At 61.4% G+C, this 17,236-nt stretch overlaps 2 protein-coding genes across 7 annotated transcripts; both read right to left on the bottom strand.

Annotated features, from left to right (window-relative positions):
* Positions 1–2,380: 2,380 nt before the first annotated feature.
* Positions 2,381–7,622, bottom strand: NAA10 (N-alpha-acetyltransferase 10, NatA catalytic subunit). Of its 6 annotated transcripts, none has more exons than XM_061177750.1 (8): positions 7,375–7,622; positions 6,816–6,914; positions 6,316–6,356; positions 5,604–5,649; positions 5,403–5,518; positions 5,008–5,055; positions 3,647–3,731; positions 2,381–2,715 (listed from the first exon to the last, which is right to left on the bottom strand). In XM_061177750.1, exons 1-8 carry the CDS (start codon positions 7,393–7,395, stop codon positions 2,479–2,481), a joined length of 693 nt encoding a protein of 230 aa, XP_061033733.1. In that variant the 5' UTR covers positions 7,396–7,622; the 3' UTR covers positions 2,381–2,478. The 6 variants fall into 6 exon arrangements, with proteins under 6 accessions (XP_061033733.1, XP_061033734.1, XP_061033731.1 ...); XM_061177751.1 differs by having other exon boundaries at positions 5,008–5,052; positions 7,375–7,621; XM_061177748.1 differs by having other exon boundaries at positions 6,298–6,356; positions 7,375–7,621.
* Positions 7,623–7,876: 254 nt separating this feature from the next.
* RENBP (renin binding protein) lies at positions 7,877–15,094 on the bottom strand. Its single transcript, XM_061178817.1, is given in 11 exon segments — positions 7,877–8,031; positions 8,120–8,207; positions 10,908–11,039; positions 11,719–11,894; positions 12,177–12,258; positions 12,796–13,020; positions 14,089–14,261; positions 14,452–14,527; positions 14,620–14,695; positions 14,821–14,933; positions 14,935–15,094. Coding segments are annotated over 11 exon segments (1,320 nt in total). The 5' UTR covers positions 14,980–15,094; the 3' UTR covers positions 7,877–7,897.
* Between the last annotated feature and the right edge of the window lie 2,142 nt (positions 15,095–17,236).

Here is a 17,236-nt window from a genome sequence, read left to right on the forward strand (position 1 = left end):
ATTCAGCCACTGGTGTCAAAACTTGAGTAACGGGGCTTCCCTGGTGGCGCAGTGGTTGAGACTCTGCCTGCCAATGCAGGGGACACGGGTTCGAACCCTGGTCCGGGAAGATCCCACATGCCGCGGAGCAACTAGGCCCGTGAGCCACAACTACTGAGCCTGCGCGTCTGGAGCTTGTCCTCCGCAACAAGAGAGGCCGCGATAGTGAGAGGCCCGCGCACCGCGATGAAGAGTGGCCCCCGCTCTCCGCAACTAGAGAAAGCCCTCGCACAGAAACGAAGACCCAACACAGCCAAAAATAAATCAATCAATTAATTAATTAAAAAACAAAAACAAAAAACTTGAGTAACTAGCCCTGGCTTTTAGGACGCTTTTTTGGCATTTGAGGCCGTACTGCTTGCTCTGTCCTCAGCTCTATTGTTCCCCTTCAAAGAATCTAAATGGTGCAGAAGGGCAGGACCAGATCTGCGGGACCTTGCTAAGCCTGTTGACAAGTGGAGTGAACACTTGGTCCTGAGGGGTGACCGTAGGGCTGACGTGGTCAGGTCTGCTGGGTGAAGGATGGACCAGAGGGAGATGAGATCAATGGGGAGGTTGTTAACAGATGTCCACGTCAGACGAGAGCATGAACTGGACAGTGAGGCCCCTCCCATTTTCCCACAAATGAGCTTTCCAGGAGAAGTTTCACAATGGGGGTCCAGGTTGTGCACCTCTGTGTATAGGTTCATCCCCTGGGGAGACGTCCCCAGAGCCCACCCGCAGTCACACGGCTAGGGAACAGGAGTTCCTGCTTTTCCCACCCTCAGCCTTCCAGCCTCCGTTCGGCACCTAGCTACTGAAGCGGCCCCTCCCAGAGGCGGGTCCTGCAGAGGAGGAGGAAGTGCTGGGCCCCAAGGGTCAGTCGGGTCTGCGGCTTCCCCTCTCTGCCCTCCGCCCTCGCCTCAGCTCCCGCCTCCGCCCAGGAAACCCAACCGCCTGGGGGCGGCCGAGCGTCAACGGGCCCTCCTGGGACGCCGGACGCAGAGGGCAGAGGGCAGGCCCAACGAGGGAGGAAGGAGTGTGCCGCAGAGCACCGTGGGAGCCTCCGCGGGCTCCCTCCCGCCAGCGCTGGGGCGCGGCCGAGGTAGCGCGCATGCTCTCCCCCTCGCCCGCCCCGCCCGCCGCGCGGAGCCCAGCCTCGCCGCCGCCGGACCAATCAGAGCCTGGGAACGAAGCCCGGCGCGGCTTGCGAACCGAAAGGGACTGAAGCCAGGTGCGGAGGGCGGTGCGAGGCTCCGCCTCCGACAGCAAGCCCGCGATTTGAGCCAATCAGAACACAGCCTCCCTCCCCCCGCCAGCCCGCGCGTTAGCGGGCGCGCGCAGGCGCATCTTCCTGTTCCCGGCCCGCTCACGAGCGTACCGGGCTGCCAGTTGGTCACGTGGCAGGCGCCAGCCAGAGAGCGAATCGAGCTCCGTAGCAAATTATTCTGCGTAGCAGAGGAGCAGTGTGCCGTCTGCGGCAGCAGGCGCACAAGGTACAGTGACAGCTAAGGAGTGCTGAGCTCCGCTGGGAGGTGGGCGGCCCAGGCGGCCCGCCCAGGGATGAGGAGCAGCAAACAATGGCGCTGCAGCCAGAGGGAATGGCAGGGATGAAAGGCACAGGATCCAATTTTAGGGTTAGAGTTGAAGCTATGAAAAACAGGGCTTACAGGCTGCATGAAATGACATTACGCATTTGTCAAAACTCACGGAGCGTACAACGCAGAGGGAAATGTAACTGTGGACTGTAGTTAACAATGTATCAATCTTGTCTCAAACAAATGTAACACTTGATACAAAATATTAATAGGGGAAACGGCGGGGGACGGGGGCGGGTCCACGGGAACTCTGTACTATCTGCTCACTTCTGTAAATGTAAAACCATGCTAGAAAGCAAGCCCACTGATTATTTCCAAATGAAGGCTTGGGTTAGGAAGTAGATTCAAGGGGTATCACGGTGATCGAACAGACAGGACTCGCTGACCTTTTGGTTTGCAGGGGAGGGAGGAATCAAGGACAGTTGCCAGGGCTCGAGCAACTGGGCAGCTGGTTGGGCCATTACTGAGACAGGACATTGGTAGAGAAGCTCGGCGAGCAGCTGGCCTCAGGCGTCTGGAGCCTGGCAAGGCAGCAGCAGAGCAGGGCTCGGAGGCTCCCAGAACTCCAGGGTTTCCTTCCCCCGGGACCCGAAGATGGCTCCAAGCTATCAGACATCTCCAAAGCCCTGACAAAGCTCTTCCCTTATACTTGGGCTCGGCAGGAAGCACTGTGCCAAAAGGATGTGAGGTCCACATCCACAGGGATGCAGAAGAGCCAGAGAGGGGCATACACACACCCCCAAAAATGTGCACGCTCGCACAGGTAAACTCCCCAAGGCCACTGGGTGAAGTTTATTGTGAAACCTCTCGGGGTGAGGATGGGATGGGCAGGCCAGGGCAAGGAGAGGAGCATGTGCAGGCTCTAGGAGGCTGAGTCAGAGGCCTCTGAGCTGTCCTTGACATCGGTGCTCTCTGTGGTCTCGCTGACCTCACTGAGGTCTTTGCTGTCTCCACCGCTATCCTCCGCAGCCAGGCCCTTTTCCTCCCGACAGGCCTCTCCCGAGCTCGGAAGCGAGTTGCCCTTGCCCTCCACCTTGTTCTCGATGGAGCCCAGCACCACGTGCCTGGCCTTCTCCTTCAGCTCCAGGTGCCGCCTCAGCTGCCCCCAGGAGCCCGGGGAGAAACGGGAGTAAGGAGACAGCACCTAAGTCTCTAGACCACGAAGGCCCTCTCCCGCCGCCCGTGCCTTGTCCCTTGCTGGCGGCGGGGGGCAGGATGAGAGGCAGCGGAGCCAGGGCAGGAAACAGGACTGAGTCCGACTCCCGGGGGGGAGCCCTGGCACTGTCCCCTCTGGGCCTGTTTCCTCTCCTGTAAAGTGGAGGTGCTGGGGCTTCCCTGGTGGCGCAGTGGTTGAGAATCTGCCTGCCAATGCAGGGGACACGGGTTCGAGCCCTGGTCTGGGAAGATCCCACATGCCGCGGAGCAACTAGGCCCGTGAGCCACAACTACTGAGCCTGCGCGTCTGGAGCCTGTGCTCCGCAACAAGAGAGGCCGCGATAGTGAGAGGCCCGCGCACCGCGATGAAGAGTGGCCCCCACTCGCCACAACTAGAGAAAGCCCTCGCACAGAAACGAAGACCCAACACAGGCAAAAATTAAAAAAATAAAATAAAATAAAGTGGAGGTGCTCGCGGCTCCCTCATGAGGCTGCTGTGGAGCCCTCTGAACGGCCCTGGCCACCGAGGAGCCTTGGGCAGAACCCTGACTTTCTCTTCAGCCCGGTTCTGTCTGGCCCCTGAGCCTTGGAGCCAGCCGCAGCCGTCCCCAGGCCCCGCGTCTCAGCATGTCCAGGGGCCTCCTCCCTCTCCTCTCACAGCAGCCTCTGGGCAGGACGGGCTTCTTCCTCGGAGAATGGAATCTTGGGCCGATGGCCTTCGTTAAAGCCCTACCAAGGTCCGGCTCCCCGCCTGCCAGCTACAGAAGCTGAAGTGAAAAGGGCCAGGACTCGCGGCGACGCAGCCTCCAACTGTCCCAGGCCGCCCCTGCTCGCCTTGCCTGGGGACTGCGGCCCTGGCCCCGCGGGACTCTTACCTCGTCGGCCATCTGGGTGAGATCCCGCTTCATCGCATACGCATCTTCCCCATCTGCATAGTATTTGGGCTCCACTTCGCTGATCCTGGGGGCAGCAGGTGGAGAGAAGGATGGCAACCCAAATCGGGGGCAATTCTCCTCAGCCATCTGCTAGGGGGGCAGGGTGTCATTGCCCCCCCAAGGACCCTTTGGGAGATTTCCAACATGGTCTTCCCTCTGCTTTCTCCAACAGTAAGTAGCACCCAGCTCCTTTATTCCCCCCCATCCCTGGCGTCCTGCCACTGCCCCTCGTCCCTAACCTGGCCACCAAGGATCTGTGTCTGTGGGTTTCCTGTGAACTGAAGCCCTGAATTGGGCAGTCCCCTCCCCTCCCCTCCCCTCCCCGCCCTGCTCCCTGTCACTTCCTGGGCATGCATGGCTGGCTCGTATGCCTAACAATTGGAACCGGGGAGGGGTGCTGCGGCCTCTGTTCTTGGTGGTCTTTACCAGGCAGCGTGGCCCCTAGCCCGAGCAGCTCAGGGGCCAAGCCTGCGCTGGGAGGTGTGTGTGCAGACCTGGGCACCCTGCCACTGAAAAGGGAGCCGGTCTGGATGGCCCAGAAAGGCCCTGCCAGCCTTAAGACCCTAGAACTGTCAACCACCAGAGGCATTTGCATCCAGGCCAAAGATCCTGCCTCAGATGCCCAGCCCGGAGGCCACTTCCCTTCCCAACAAGTCCCTCCTCATCCCCCACCAAGCTGAAGCTGGCGCTGTCTCAGTGGGCCCTCCATGGACAGCCCACCTCAGCCTCGCTTTCCAGCAGCTTTCACCACAACGTACTGGGCAGAGCAGTTCCCTGCTAGGCTCTCTCTGTCCTGTGCTGGGCACACAGAGACTGCCACATCCCTGAGTGGACCCACCCTCATCCACTAGGACACCCAGGGCTCTAGATCCCTCCGCTGCTCTTGCCACTGGCCCTTCCTGCGCGGACGTGCTCAGGTTTATGCTTGCTTCTGGTCCCGCTTAGATGCTTCTGGGTGCCTGGTCACTCTCAGTTCTGCTCCTCGGCTTCTGTTCCTGTCCTGGGCCCTTGTCTCTGCTTCCGAACATCCTCACCGCGCTGCCCTTCCAGCATAGCCGCCACCAGCATCAAGCAAGAAACACCGAGCGTCCTCCGGAAGCACGACGTGCCTCAAGCAGACTGCGGCAGGCAGGTAGGTGCTCTTGCCCCCAGGAGTGCTGTCCACGGCCCGCTCCCCATCTCAGCTAACCCTAGCCATCCCCACGCCCCTGCCTAGAAGGTAGTTCAGCCCATCTCAGCCACCTGGATAAGCCAGACCTGGGGACCATCCCACTCCATTAGAAAAATCTAGATCTACTTACTGAAAGTTGAGGGTGTTGGAATAGAGGTGCAGGGCGGCCCGGTTACTGCAGGGGAATAAGGCACTGCTGAGCGGTACAGACTAGGCCAGGCAGGGACAGCACGTCCCGTCCAGGTCCTGCCCCTCCTCCCGGTCCCCCTCCCCACTAATCCCACTTCCCGATCTTCTCCAAAAGCCAAGGCAGCCCAGGACCCACATCGAGGCAGTATCCCCGCTGGTGGTGGTGGGATGAATTGGGAGACTGGGATCGACATATATACACGAATATGTATAAAATAGATAAGTGATAAGAACCTGCTGTATAAAAATAGATAAAATAAAATTCAAAAAAAAAAAAACCAGACAGTATCCCCCACCCCCCACCCCCCCACCCCTTCCCTCGGCCCTGGCTTCCACCTCTTCCTGACATGCAGGGAGACGTATTTGGCGTTGAAGTTCTCGATCATGGCTCGGGAGGCCTGGTCCATCAGCTTCTGAGCCAGGCCGAGGCGCCGGTGGGAACGCTTCACAGCCTGGTGGGAGAAAGGTGGGACCTCAGGGCGGCTCCAACTAACTTCCGCCCCCGCCCCCACCAGAGCCTGGGTGGGCCCTACGCACCAGCGAGGTGATGTGTCCATGGGGCACGTCGTCCGGGTCCTCTTCCCTAGAGCAAGAAGAGAGGAGAGGGGCTAGGCGTGAACCCCAAAGTGCGTCCAGTCCCGGGACGGGGGAGAGCCAGGACTCTCCAAACCCCAGGCAGCAGCCAAAAGACACTTGCAGTGTCAATGGAATACTGTTCAGTGCTAAAAAGAAAGGAGCTCTCAAGCCATGAAAAGACAAGGGGGAGACTTCAATGCATATGAGTAAGTGAAAGGTGGTCTGAAATGGCTACACACTGTATGATTCTAATCATATGACCTTCTGGAGAAGGCGAAACTATGGAGACAGTAAAGAGATCAGTGGTTCCCGGGGAGAGAGGAGGGAGGGAGGGCAGTGAAACTACTCTGTTTGATACTACAGTATTGGACACTGTTGCTATACCTTTGTCCGTGGAAGGTAGAACTCAAAGAGTGAAACAATGTAAACTATGGACTTTTGTAATAACTAGTAGTATGGGTTCACCCATTGTAACAGATGTGCCACGACATGTTAATGAGAGGAAACTGAACTAAAGGAATAGTCTATTAACAGAAAACAAAAAAACCCGACCCAACCCAGGCAGCATCCATCAGAGGCGTGCAGTGTCGGTGTCCCTCCTCCCCCCGCCCCCAGGTCAGGCGCCAGGCTTGTCCCTCCGTCCTTGGTGACTCACATTTTGGCCAGGACATACCCCACAATCTTTCCATTCTCATCCTCAGCGATGTAAGAGAGCTGGGTGACAGGGAGGAAAGAGAAGGCGGAAAACAAGTTCCTGTCAGAGCTGGAGGCGCCCTTATCGGACACCTGGCCCCAGCGCCTGCCTGTCGCTGTGTGCGTGAGAGACAGAAGCTGATCCGGCAGCGAGTTCAGTGACAGCTCCTGACCTCCAGGCCAAGTGGCTTGGTTTTCCCACATCACACCGTGCGCCCTGTCCTTAACCCAGAAGAAGTGGACAGACACAGGTGGGAACACTGCCCCTACCTTGGCCCTGTCCTTCGCCCCTCTTCAAGGCACCTCCTATCCATCTCCCGCCACCCCAGCCGGAAACACTCAGGGCCTCATCGACCCATGCGCCCCCCCGCCCCGGACTCTTCACGACCTCGCGCGACCTCACCGGCTTGTCCCAAGCCGACCCAGGGTGGAATTTCCTTGGCCTGGTTTCCCTCATCCCCAAATTCAACAGCTGCCCACCTGGGGCCAGGAAAGGCCATGGTAGAAATAATATTTCATCTGGTAGTTCTCGGGCAGGCACAGGAGGTTGCAGTGCTGCATGTTCATCAGGTCCTCTGGCTGCAGGGGAGGAGGGCAGTGGAATGCAGTCAGGCAGGGGGCTGCGGTGACTAAGTAGGCCTCGGTCGTGTTAGAACCCTGCTCTGTCTACTCAACGACACCCGCCCCCCCACAGGGCTGGGCGGGCGCTGGGACTATCTGTCTCTGCACAGGCCTGGCCCACAGCCGCTGTGCAAAAACTGACTGTTCCAGGAATGAACGTTGAGCGCCAGGAAGCTCCCCGACACCATCCAACGGAACCCCGACATCCGGAAAGAAGGGGTTCGCAGCCCCGGCCCTGCGCCCCTGGCTCCCCCGGCCTCCTCTTCGGGTAGATCCAGCCCCACGGGGACGGTGGCCTTCACTTTTCCGCGCAGGGCGGCTGGCCCGGTGCTCGGCCGGGCCCCTCGGGAGTATGCGCACGCGGCCACCGGGCCCCGCTCCCACGCGGCGCGGACAGCCTCCGGCCCCGGCCCCTCACCCTCGCATTGCGGATGTTCATAACGGCGGCGGGGCTCGCGGCTCCCAGCGGGTCGTGAACGCGCAGTCAGCTGCCGCCGCGCTCCGAAGCGATGCCGGGGCTGCCAGGCCAGGGCTGGGGCTGGGGCTGGGGCTGGGGCTGGAGCTGGGGCTGGAGCTGGAGCTAGAGCTAGATCTGGGTCCCAGATCGCGGGGACGGCGGCGGAAGAGGCGGCGCGCGCCGGGCCCGGCCACCGGCCGGAAGTGCGCGCCGCCGAGCCCGCCCGCCGGGCCCGCCCTCCCGGCCGCTGGGCCATGCGCAGGGAGGGCCAAGGGCGGGGTAGGGCCTCTCCGCGGGGCGGGCCGGGCCAATGGCCGGGCGGGCCCCGGCGCGGGGCGGGCCTGTTGGCAGGGTGGGAGGGTCCAGCGCGCGGGGCGGGTCACTGGCTGGGCGAGCAGGTGCCCTCCAGCCAAAGGCGGCGGTCGGTCCCCCACCCGACAGCCCACAGACGCTCACACACACGGGCAGTGGAACAGGCTTGGCTTTATTCTGCGCCTCGGCGGGCGGGGTCGGCGGGCGGAGACCGGGCGCTGAGGGCCGCGGCCGGGGCGAGGCGGCTCAGCAGGTCGCTCAGCATCTCCTCGCACATGGCGAGGCACCGCGGCACGTGGAAGCAGCCTGCGGGGAGAGGCGGGACGGCGGGTTGGGAGGGCCGTGGGCAGCCGAGTGCCCCGAGCCCCTGGGCCCCGCCCTTTCCCCCACTCACCTTTGAAAGGACCCCCCTTGATGGTGAGGGCGACCTTCCCCTCTCGGTTCAGGTAGCCAAACCATTCCCCGTACTCGGGATCGCGAAACTGCAATAACAATGAGGCAGTGACAGGCAGCGCCTGCAGGAACCGCCCAGATGCCACAGGCCTGGGAAAGGGGCGTTCACCGGTCCCACTAAACCGCTACCTCGGGGTCAGAGCCCGGGCTGACCCCCGGCTCCAGAATCAGTGCTCTTAAATGAGGTCCCGCCTCCTGGACAAATATGAAAGCAAGGGGCTTTTCCTTTTCCTTTTTCTTCAGGGGGGGTGGAGTTGTGAGTCTGCAGCTAGTTACCCCACTTGGGGAAGGGGCCGCAGGCTGTGAGATGAAACCTTGCAAGATGGAATTTAAAAAAAAAAACAAAAACAAAAACCCTGCTTGGGACTACTGAGCTTGCGCTCTAGAGCCCGTGCGCCACAAATACTGAAGCCCGCGCGCCTAGAGCCCGTGCTCCGCAAGAGAAGCCGCCGACCGCAGCGAGAAGCCCGCGCGCAGCCACTAAGACCCAGCGCAGCGAAAAGTAAATAAATAACCACATATAATTTTAAAAAGTAACAATGAAAAAGGAAGCAGAATCCTGAGGAAGTGCTGACCTGCCATGTAACTTTGTAACAAGTAGTTCCTTTGGAGTTCCTGTTCCCTGCTTCAGAGGACTGTCTTCCAGTGGAGGAGATTGTAGATACCCATTGTAGATATCCCGCACAGAGGTCTGACTTCTGCCTGGCTCACCACAGGTCCCAAACACATCTCCCCCTCCCTCGGAGCCACCTGAAGCCTGCCCCTGCCCAGCAGCTCTGTTGACCCTCTCCAAATTCCTCGCTTCTCTCCTGCCCAGTTCCTTCCAGATGCTCCAGGATAGACCTCAGAGCCCTGGCCTAGGCCCTTCCTCTCCAGATAGAGACCTGAGTGGAGCCCCTTCTCAGAAGGACCATAGAAGAAATCAGTGACATTGAAGTCCACTATCAAAAATGTCTTTTTAAATGGGGACCTATGAGTAGGTGTATTCTTCTTCATAGGGGGTAAAACTAGTTCTTTTTTTTTTTTTTTTTTTAAAGATGACAGGTTTTTTTTTTTTTTAACTTCGGGTTTATTTATTTTATTTATTTATTTATTTATGGCTGTGTTGGGTCTTTGTTTCTGTGCGAGGGCTTTCTCTAGTTGCGGCGAGTGGGGGCCACTCTTCATCGCGGTGCGCGGGCCTCTCACTATCGCGGCCTCTCTTGTTGCGGAGCACAAGCTCCAGACGCGCAGGCTCAGTAGTTGTGGCTCACGGGCCTAGTTGCTCCGCGGCATGTGGGATCTTCCCAGACCAGGGCTCGAACCCGTGTCCCCTGCATTGGCAGGCAGATTCTCAACCACTGCGCCACCAGGGAAGCCCGTAAAACTAGTTCTGTATCTGTTCATTCTATCTTTCCAGTGACGTTACTCATGTCCTTACTTATTATTCGACTACTGGATACGACACGGGAAGATAACAAAGGATTTGACTGTTTTCCTGTCCAGCCTTTGGACATGGATGTCTGAATTTTTGCTTTCTGTATTGTTATGACGATTAGTGTAGTGAATTACCTGTTGTTTATAACTTTTGTGATTGTTCAATGCAATCTGTCTTCCTTGAAAATTTATTCCTTAAATTTCGCTTTATGCAGTTAAGACCGATCACCTCGAACACATGTTCTCTATGAATGCATTCAATATTAACATATATCGCCTCTGGTCTTGTGGCTCCCGTGTTTGGAAGCAGTGACGAGCGTGTGCAGTACTTGGAGATGCCTCTCTAAAGAGCCACAACATAATACGAACACATTTGGAATTTCTACTGGTGACAAAGTCGGACACTGCTAATACTGTGGTTCACTGCTTTCATTCATGATGGACGTGAATGCTGGATTTCAGTTAGAGGTTAGTGCAAATAAAGATGGAATTTTCTCTCAGGTTTCAAAGCCCACAGACCTCAGAATAAGACCCCCCTGGTGTAATCCCTCCCGTACTGGGGTTTACTAATGGAGTGAGTCGTGGCTTTAGAAGCACATCGGGAATCTTCCTTCATTCGCCGTCAGGCTCAGCACCCGAGGTGCCCCTGGGCAGCAGCTGGCACAGCGCATTACTCTGCTCACAGCACTCGGGCCTCTGGGGGGCGGGGGGCCTGGTTTCCTTCCTACCTCACAGCTGATTCTTGTCTCCTTTGCTGGGCCTGCCTATTCCCTCTCTCCTTTCCTTCTGTACTCCAAGCTTACCTTGCCTCACGGCTTCCAGTATCATCTGTATCCTTATGACACCCAAACCCTCGTGGCCACAGCCCACACGTCTCCCGCTCGACCACACTCTGACCCCTGAGCCGCTGCAGCTCCCACCCCGGGCCAGGCCCCCACTCGCTAGCCAGGATGGCAGCCACAGCCCGGTCTCCCTGCCTTTGCCTGGTGCCCTGTGGCCTCCCCTCCTGAAGCCCCAGCTTTTCTCCTTCCCACTAGCCCCCCAGTCCCCTGACCTTGCTTTATTTCCCAGAGCTCTCATCACCATCTATGTTTGCTGGTTTACTTGTTTATGGTCAGTCCCACCAGCACCAAAATGTGAGCTCCAGTGGGGCAGGGGCCACTCTCTTGACTGAACAGAGGGCACCAGGGCCGGGACTTCCAGGAACTCTCAGACCTACTGAGGGACCACGTCCGGCGAGGGCGGGAAGGAGGGGGTGTGCCCTGCCTGCGGTCTCCTCCACACCGCCGCTGAGACCAGGAAGCAGCACTTACCTGGCGGAAAGTGTACTCGGCCACCTGGTAGAAGACCTTCAGCAAGGCGGAGTCCCCGCTCTCACTGTAGCCCATGAGGAAGGCGATCATGGCTTCGCTGTGCGGCCACCAGAGCTTCATGGCCCACTCCAGCTGAGAGCAGAGCGGAGGCAGGCATCTGAGAGCCCTGGACCCCACTCCACCACCCCTCTCAGCAGGAGAGTCACCCCCATCTTTCGGGCCCTGTCTCAGACTCCATCTGGCCCAAGCTCTTGGAGCTCAAACGCGGGACGGACGTCTCTGGGGGCCTTAACCGCCCGTCAGATCACGACTAGCTTCCTGAGGCAGGTGCAGCCCAAGTAGCCCCTCCCAAAGGGCAGGGCTGGGGCGGGTGCCCCTTGAGCCCTGGAATCGAAGCCCTGGCTGTGTCGTCAGTCTGTCTAAAGCCCCTCGGACACTCAGCTCCTGCTGGTGGCAGACTCAGCCACCCTCTGCAGAGCTCAGCGGGATCAAGGCACAGTCAGACCACAGACCTAAGGGAGCAAATCTGCTCCCACGGCTGATGCCTTAGGGTCACTCAGAGAGCCTTTCCAAGATGAAGGGCCATGTGTCTCCGCGTGGGCATGGTCTGCGCTCCCTCACGGCCTCCCTGTGCGTGTGAGGTTGAGGACCACCGGCACGGGAGTCGAGCTTCCCACTGGGGTCACACTGGGCAGGTTCACTCCCCCGAGCCCCGGGTCCCCCTCTCTGAAATGGGTGATGACAGCACGCACCTCCCTGGGCAGAAAGCCTTCAACAGGCTAGTACCATGTAGCCCTGGGTACATTCCCACCTGGGTGGGGCATAGGCCATCAGCGTCCTGGAAGTAGAAGAGACCTCCATGGTCAGGATCCCATCCAGAGCGGAAAGGCAACAGTAGGAACTTGTCGATAACGTGGGCTCGAAGTTTGGGGTCACCTCTCCGGATGGTGTGACGGAGCAGGAACCAGCCAGCTTCCAGCGCGTGGCCTGGTGAGGGCTCGGGGTAAGGCAGGCAGCCTGTCCTCCCCCAGGCGGGGGGCCCAAGCGCTGTGCCGACCGCTGACTCCCTTCCTCTCTTCCTCACTGTGGGGCCTGCTTTGAGTCCCCTAGCCCTGCCGGTCTGCCCCAGAGTCACTCTCCTGCTGCTGACACTCCAGCGTGGGAGGCCCGTCCCTCCTCCTCTGCCTGGTCCTCTGTGCGCTGAGGGTGGAGGGAGGAGGGCACTCCCCGCATCTGAAGTCCAGAACCAAGGCTGGGCGCCCCCCTCACCTGGGTTCTGGTGTCTCCCCAAGCAGCCGGAAAGCTCCTTGCCATCCTCTGACACATTCTCCAGCACAGCCTGCCCGCCCCTCTGCCGAGGGAGGAGTAGAAGGTAGCTTGGCCTTCAGCACCCCCTGACCCCCGCCCCATCATCCAACAAGAAAGACGCCCCCTCCCACCCTCCCTCCCTCCCGATCTGCAGGCTTGGGTGGCCTCGCTCAGAGGGGCTTTGGAGGAGGAGCCGATTCACTCCCAAGGGTCTGGGCCTGTCCTAAGCCTTGCTTTGGGCCTGGGCCCCTGATGTGGGGAGGGTAAGACACTGAACGGAGGCTGAGACCAGGAGGACTGGGCTGTCCAGAGGCCTGGGACGAAGTTGCGTCCGGCCAGGCTTCCTGCTGCCTGACGTGCCTGGGGCTCTGGCACCCACCCCGGCTCCCCCGGGGCCCTCCTTCCCTTCCCGAGGGTTCTGGGCCGCACCTCGCCCCATCTCCCCGTCTGTAAAGGGAGCCATCGGGGCCCAGCTCCGGGGGAGGAGGCGCCGCGGGGGTGGGGAGTAGGGCGTCGCCCTGCCCCCCAGCTCCCCAGGCCCTGTCTGGCAGCCGCCGCCCGCCTCCTGCCCCGCCCCCACCTGCAGGTGCCGCAGGATCCTCCGAGCGCACCAGTCCCCCAGCTCCGCGTAGCTGCCCGCCAGCTCCTCGTCGGCCTCCCCGAGCTGCTCCACCAGGCTGAGCAGCATCATGGGCACCGCCATGGACTCCGAGGCCGGGGCCCCGGGCAGCTGGGGCCGGCCCAGCCCAGAGGGGTCCTCCCGCACCCAGTGCACGATCTGATCCATCATCTCCACCGCTTCGCTCTGGGGAGGCGTGAGGGGAGGCCCAGGCTGAGGCTGCATCCCATCCAGTCTGGTCCCCCAGGTCCTGACCTGCTGGGTCCCCAGCCCTGGGGTGGGAGAACCATGTCCCCCCAGCCACTCACAGGACACCTTCACCAAGGCCTGCTCTGGGCCTGGCCCCGGGCTGGGGGCGTAGACCATTCCCAGACAGTGAGGTCAGGTTTGAAAGCAAGAGGGGGCCCAGGGAGGAGGGAGCGGCCCTCTCCCGGCCAGGGCAGGGCACGGATTGATCCCTGTGAAACTGAGCAGGACCCTGCAGAGCCTTCTGGGGGGTAGACCCCCTGTATCCCTTGCCTCTTGTCTGTAGAAAAGCTTTAGCCTCCTAGGCCTTCCCCAAGTTCCAAAGAGCAAATATAATCATAGAAGTGAGAAAATGCAGAAGCAAAGGAAAACAGATAAGCAACACAAAATAATAATAGTTTAGCCGTAAAAGAAAGTCATGGACCTTTAGTTGCTCCTCAAGGGCTATAGATCATATCCTGAGTCATATCCCTGAGTTGTTTTGCAGATACTAAGACCCCCACCAGGTGGAAGAAGGTAAGGGCATGCTGACCACCGGCGTGTAGACCCCAGACCACTGGAACCAGAAGGTTGACGATGTTGACTCCCTCCCGAAATACCACCTGGTTACCTCACCACCCACCAGTCAGAAGAACGTCCGTGAGCTGATCGGCTATCCCGCCACCCCCTCCCTCACCTCGCCTTTGAAAGCCCTTCCCCGGAAGCCATCGGGGAGTTCGGGTCTTTTGAGCAAGACCTGCCCGTTCTCCTTGCTTGGAGGCTTGCAATAAACCCTGCACTTTCCTTCACCTGTAGACGCACAGTGACAGTACAGCGCAACAAGGGGGGGGGTGTTACCAGCAGCCCCGGGCTGTGGGGGCCCAGAGGAAGGACTGACGGTGACGACAGACCCAGCCCTGCACACAGGGCCCGGGGAGGGGTTCGCACGCTGAATGGGAATGCTCCGGCAGCCATGCCCAGGGCAGGCGAGGGCACGGAGACACGCAGGGCAGCCTTCCTCCCATGCACCTGGTACTGCGCGTCCCCTGTCACCCTCCACAGCTCATTCATGGCCATGGTGTAGAAACACTCGCTGAAGATGGTCCGCTGCACCTTGACCGGGCGGCCGTCCCTCGTCAGCACAAAGGCACACTTCTTTGCAGGAGGTGCCACTCGGGCATAACGCAGCAAAAATTCGCCACCTGCTGGTCGGGAAGGTGGCCTGCTAGAACTTGGGTGAGGATGCCACCGCCTCCCCCTTCCTCCCTACCTGCGAGCACACCGGGCCCTTTGCTGCTTCTAGACCCCTCTAGGAACTAGGCACCTAGGAGCACGTGTGCTACAGAGTGACTTGGAGCGGCCTCTGGGGAGATGGGGACACGGAGGGGGCACCTGCTTTAGCTGCATTCAGAAGCTCAGGGCGGCGGAAGCGCTCAAGCTTGCGGTACAGGCGACAATACATCCACACCTGTGGGGGAGTGGAGGAAACATGGCTTAAGTGGGGAGCGGCCCAGTCCTCAGGGCCGGGATGACGGCGAGTCTCGGGTGCCCCTGCCGTACCTGCCTCCCCTGCAGCCAGACGTACTTGAGGTCGTCATACACCTGCCCGTCACGGCCAAGGCACGTGAAGAAGCCCCTGTGGGACACGCGCAGGGTTAGCCGAGCGGGGCGAGGAGCCCAGCAGGCCTGAGTCAGCTGAGTGAGGTGGGGACTCAGGAGGGGCAGGGACCGCGCCCAGGGCCCGAGCAGGGCGAGGCGCACCCGTGCTCCTGGTCGTGGGAGTGCTCCAACCAGAAAGCCACCACGACGTCCAGCTCGTGCCCCACACGCTCCTTCCAGGCCTGCAGGGTCTCTCTCTCCTTCTCCATGTCCTGGGGAAACTTGGACTTGGAGGCACAGCTCCCCCTCAGACCTCCCCATCTTTCCGGGTCCCAGCCTCCTCAGTGGGCCCCTTGGTGCCCCAGCTCACCCCAGGCTCGAGTGGACCCCAGGGCTGGGTCCCCCAGGCCCCCAGGCCTCGGGACCCACCCCTGTGCCGGTCTGCCCTCCAGACCCAGACCAGCCCCGGGACTGACCCCGCCGCCCTGGGGAGCCTCCAGGACAAACCCTCCTCCCTCACCCCCTCCCGGGCCCCACGCCACTGGCCTGCCACACTCGGAGACTCCCGCTCGTCCCCCCTCTCCTCCAGGAAGCCGCTCGGAGCCGAGCTGGTCGCAGTCGCGTGACTGTCACTCAGCTGACCCAGCCTAGCCCCACCCACCCCTCCTCCCCGGGGTTCCGCCCGGGCCTGGGGGCAGAGCCCGCGGTGGGGGGGGGGGGTTGCGGCTTGGCTGGCTTGCGACTCCACCCCGCCCTCCAGCTGCGCCCCGACTCTTGGCCCACCCACCCTACCTTTGGGCGGCAGAGTCCCGCGGAGCCCCTCTGCTGGGCACCCTCCGCTCAAGATCCTCCGGTGGGAAGTGCTGGGTGAGCTGGCAGGAGGACGGTCTGGGACGGGGGGCGGGGGGGGGGGCCGGCAGGGGGCTGGACAGGGCGGGGCGTGGGCCCGGGTGCAGCTGGAAGTGGCTGAACTCCTGGGCCCCTCTGACCTGGGCCCCCACCGGGTGGGCAAGTCCTCTCTGATGAATCAGCTCCTCAGCACCTGACCCCTTCGCCCCAGTGACGGCAGCTCGAAGGCCAGGCAAGAGTGGGCATCCTGGGCCCTCTCCGCCGTCAGACCCCCGAGTTCCCCAGGCATATCTTCCAGCACCCGGATCTGGTTTTCACTTCACGGCTCTGTGACTGTCTGATTAGGTCAGGTGCTCTGAGGAAGGCTGGCCGAACTGTCGCCTACTTGCCCAGCCAACGGAAGAATTATGTGGAGGGGGCATTCCGGGGACTCTGGGCTCCCAGTGGGGCTCAGGGAAGCTTGGCCTTCAGGGTGCGTCGCCCCGTCTTCTGGAAGGAGGGACAGTAGCCCAGGAGTGTCCTACAGCCCTGGGACAGGGGCCTGGCGCCCCTGCGGCTCCCGCAGCTGTGCGCTGGTCCCGACAGCACGGGGGGCCGGCAGCTGCTGTGCCCCTCCACCCTCCGCCTTCCCTCGTGCCTGCGTAGGGGGGTCCCAGCCGTGGGCCCAGCTGGGCTGGTGTCAGCCGCCTGCCTGCGGATCCCCTGCCTTCCAGGCACTCTGTCTCCCTCACGCCTAGGCAAGGAGGAGCCCTGCTATGGGGAGGGTTCTAAGGTTCTTACGGGGGGCCCCCGGCCCTGGGTCCCAATCCTGAGGTGAGAGCCGGCGGCGTTCCCGTCCCTGTGCGGGGCTGGAGCCCGGTATTTTGAGACCGGTGCTGAAGACACCAGCAGCGTGGCCCTGGCCGTCCGGAGAGCCGTGCAAGTGAGCATCCACAGGGCCACGTACCACGTGTCCGGCAGATCGGCACAGGCCCCTTCTTTCCGGAGTCCTCCAGGTGGACACCCCCCCACCCCCGGCTGGCCCGCATCCTCCCACCCCTGGACGTTGCTTCTCCTGCTCTAGCCTGAAGGACACGTGCCCACCGTTCTCCCGGGGCCTCTGTCCCCACCTACCCCCATGAGGTGTGAGGCGCCTGGGCTCTGAGTCAGGTCAGAGTCGGTGTGGTGGAGGCCCGACGGGACCCCACCCTCATGAGACCCCGCGCTTCCAGCGGAGGGAGTACCAGGGACAGGAGCGCGCCCTGGGAGGCCTCTTGGGTGAGGTGCCCTGGCACGTCCACGGGGTAGAGACGGGGGAGATGGCTTTTGGTACCAGAGCGACTTGCCAAGAGCGGGGAGTGAGGCGGGGCGCCCGATCCCTGTCGGAGTACGGGGCCTGCAGCGAGGGGCCCCCCTCTGCCCCGCGTGGCACCGAGGCCGTGCTGAGCCTCGGCCGCCTCACCCCACGCTCTGTGGAGCTCCCGTCCGGTCGGCGCTGAGGACGAACTCTGCCCGTCTAGCCCTGGGTGCAGCACCACCCCAGCGACAGCAGCCCACCCCAACAGTGCAGCCGTCGGTTGGTTCAGCGGAAGCTCTGCTGCTCCCCCTCGGGTGACGCCGGGCTCTCCTGCGGGGTTGACATCCCGGGGGCTCTCCGGGCTCTGCGAGCGCTCAGTGGTAGGTGCTCAGCCCTGGCCCACCGTCCAAGGAGGGTGGCGGCTGGCGACCTGCCAGGCCTTTGACCCGGTCC

This window comes from Eubalaena glacialis, chromosome X, assembly GCF_028564815.1.
Source record: "Eubalaena glacialis isolate mEubGla1 chromosome X, mEubGla1.1.hap2.+ XY, whole genome shotgun sequence".
Lineage (NCBI taxonomy): Eukaryota > Metazoa > Chordata > Mammalia > Artiodactyla > Balaenidae > Eubalaena > Eubalaena glacialis.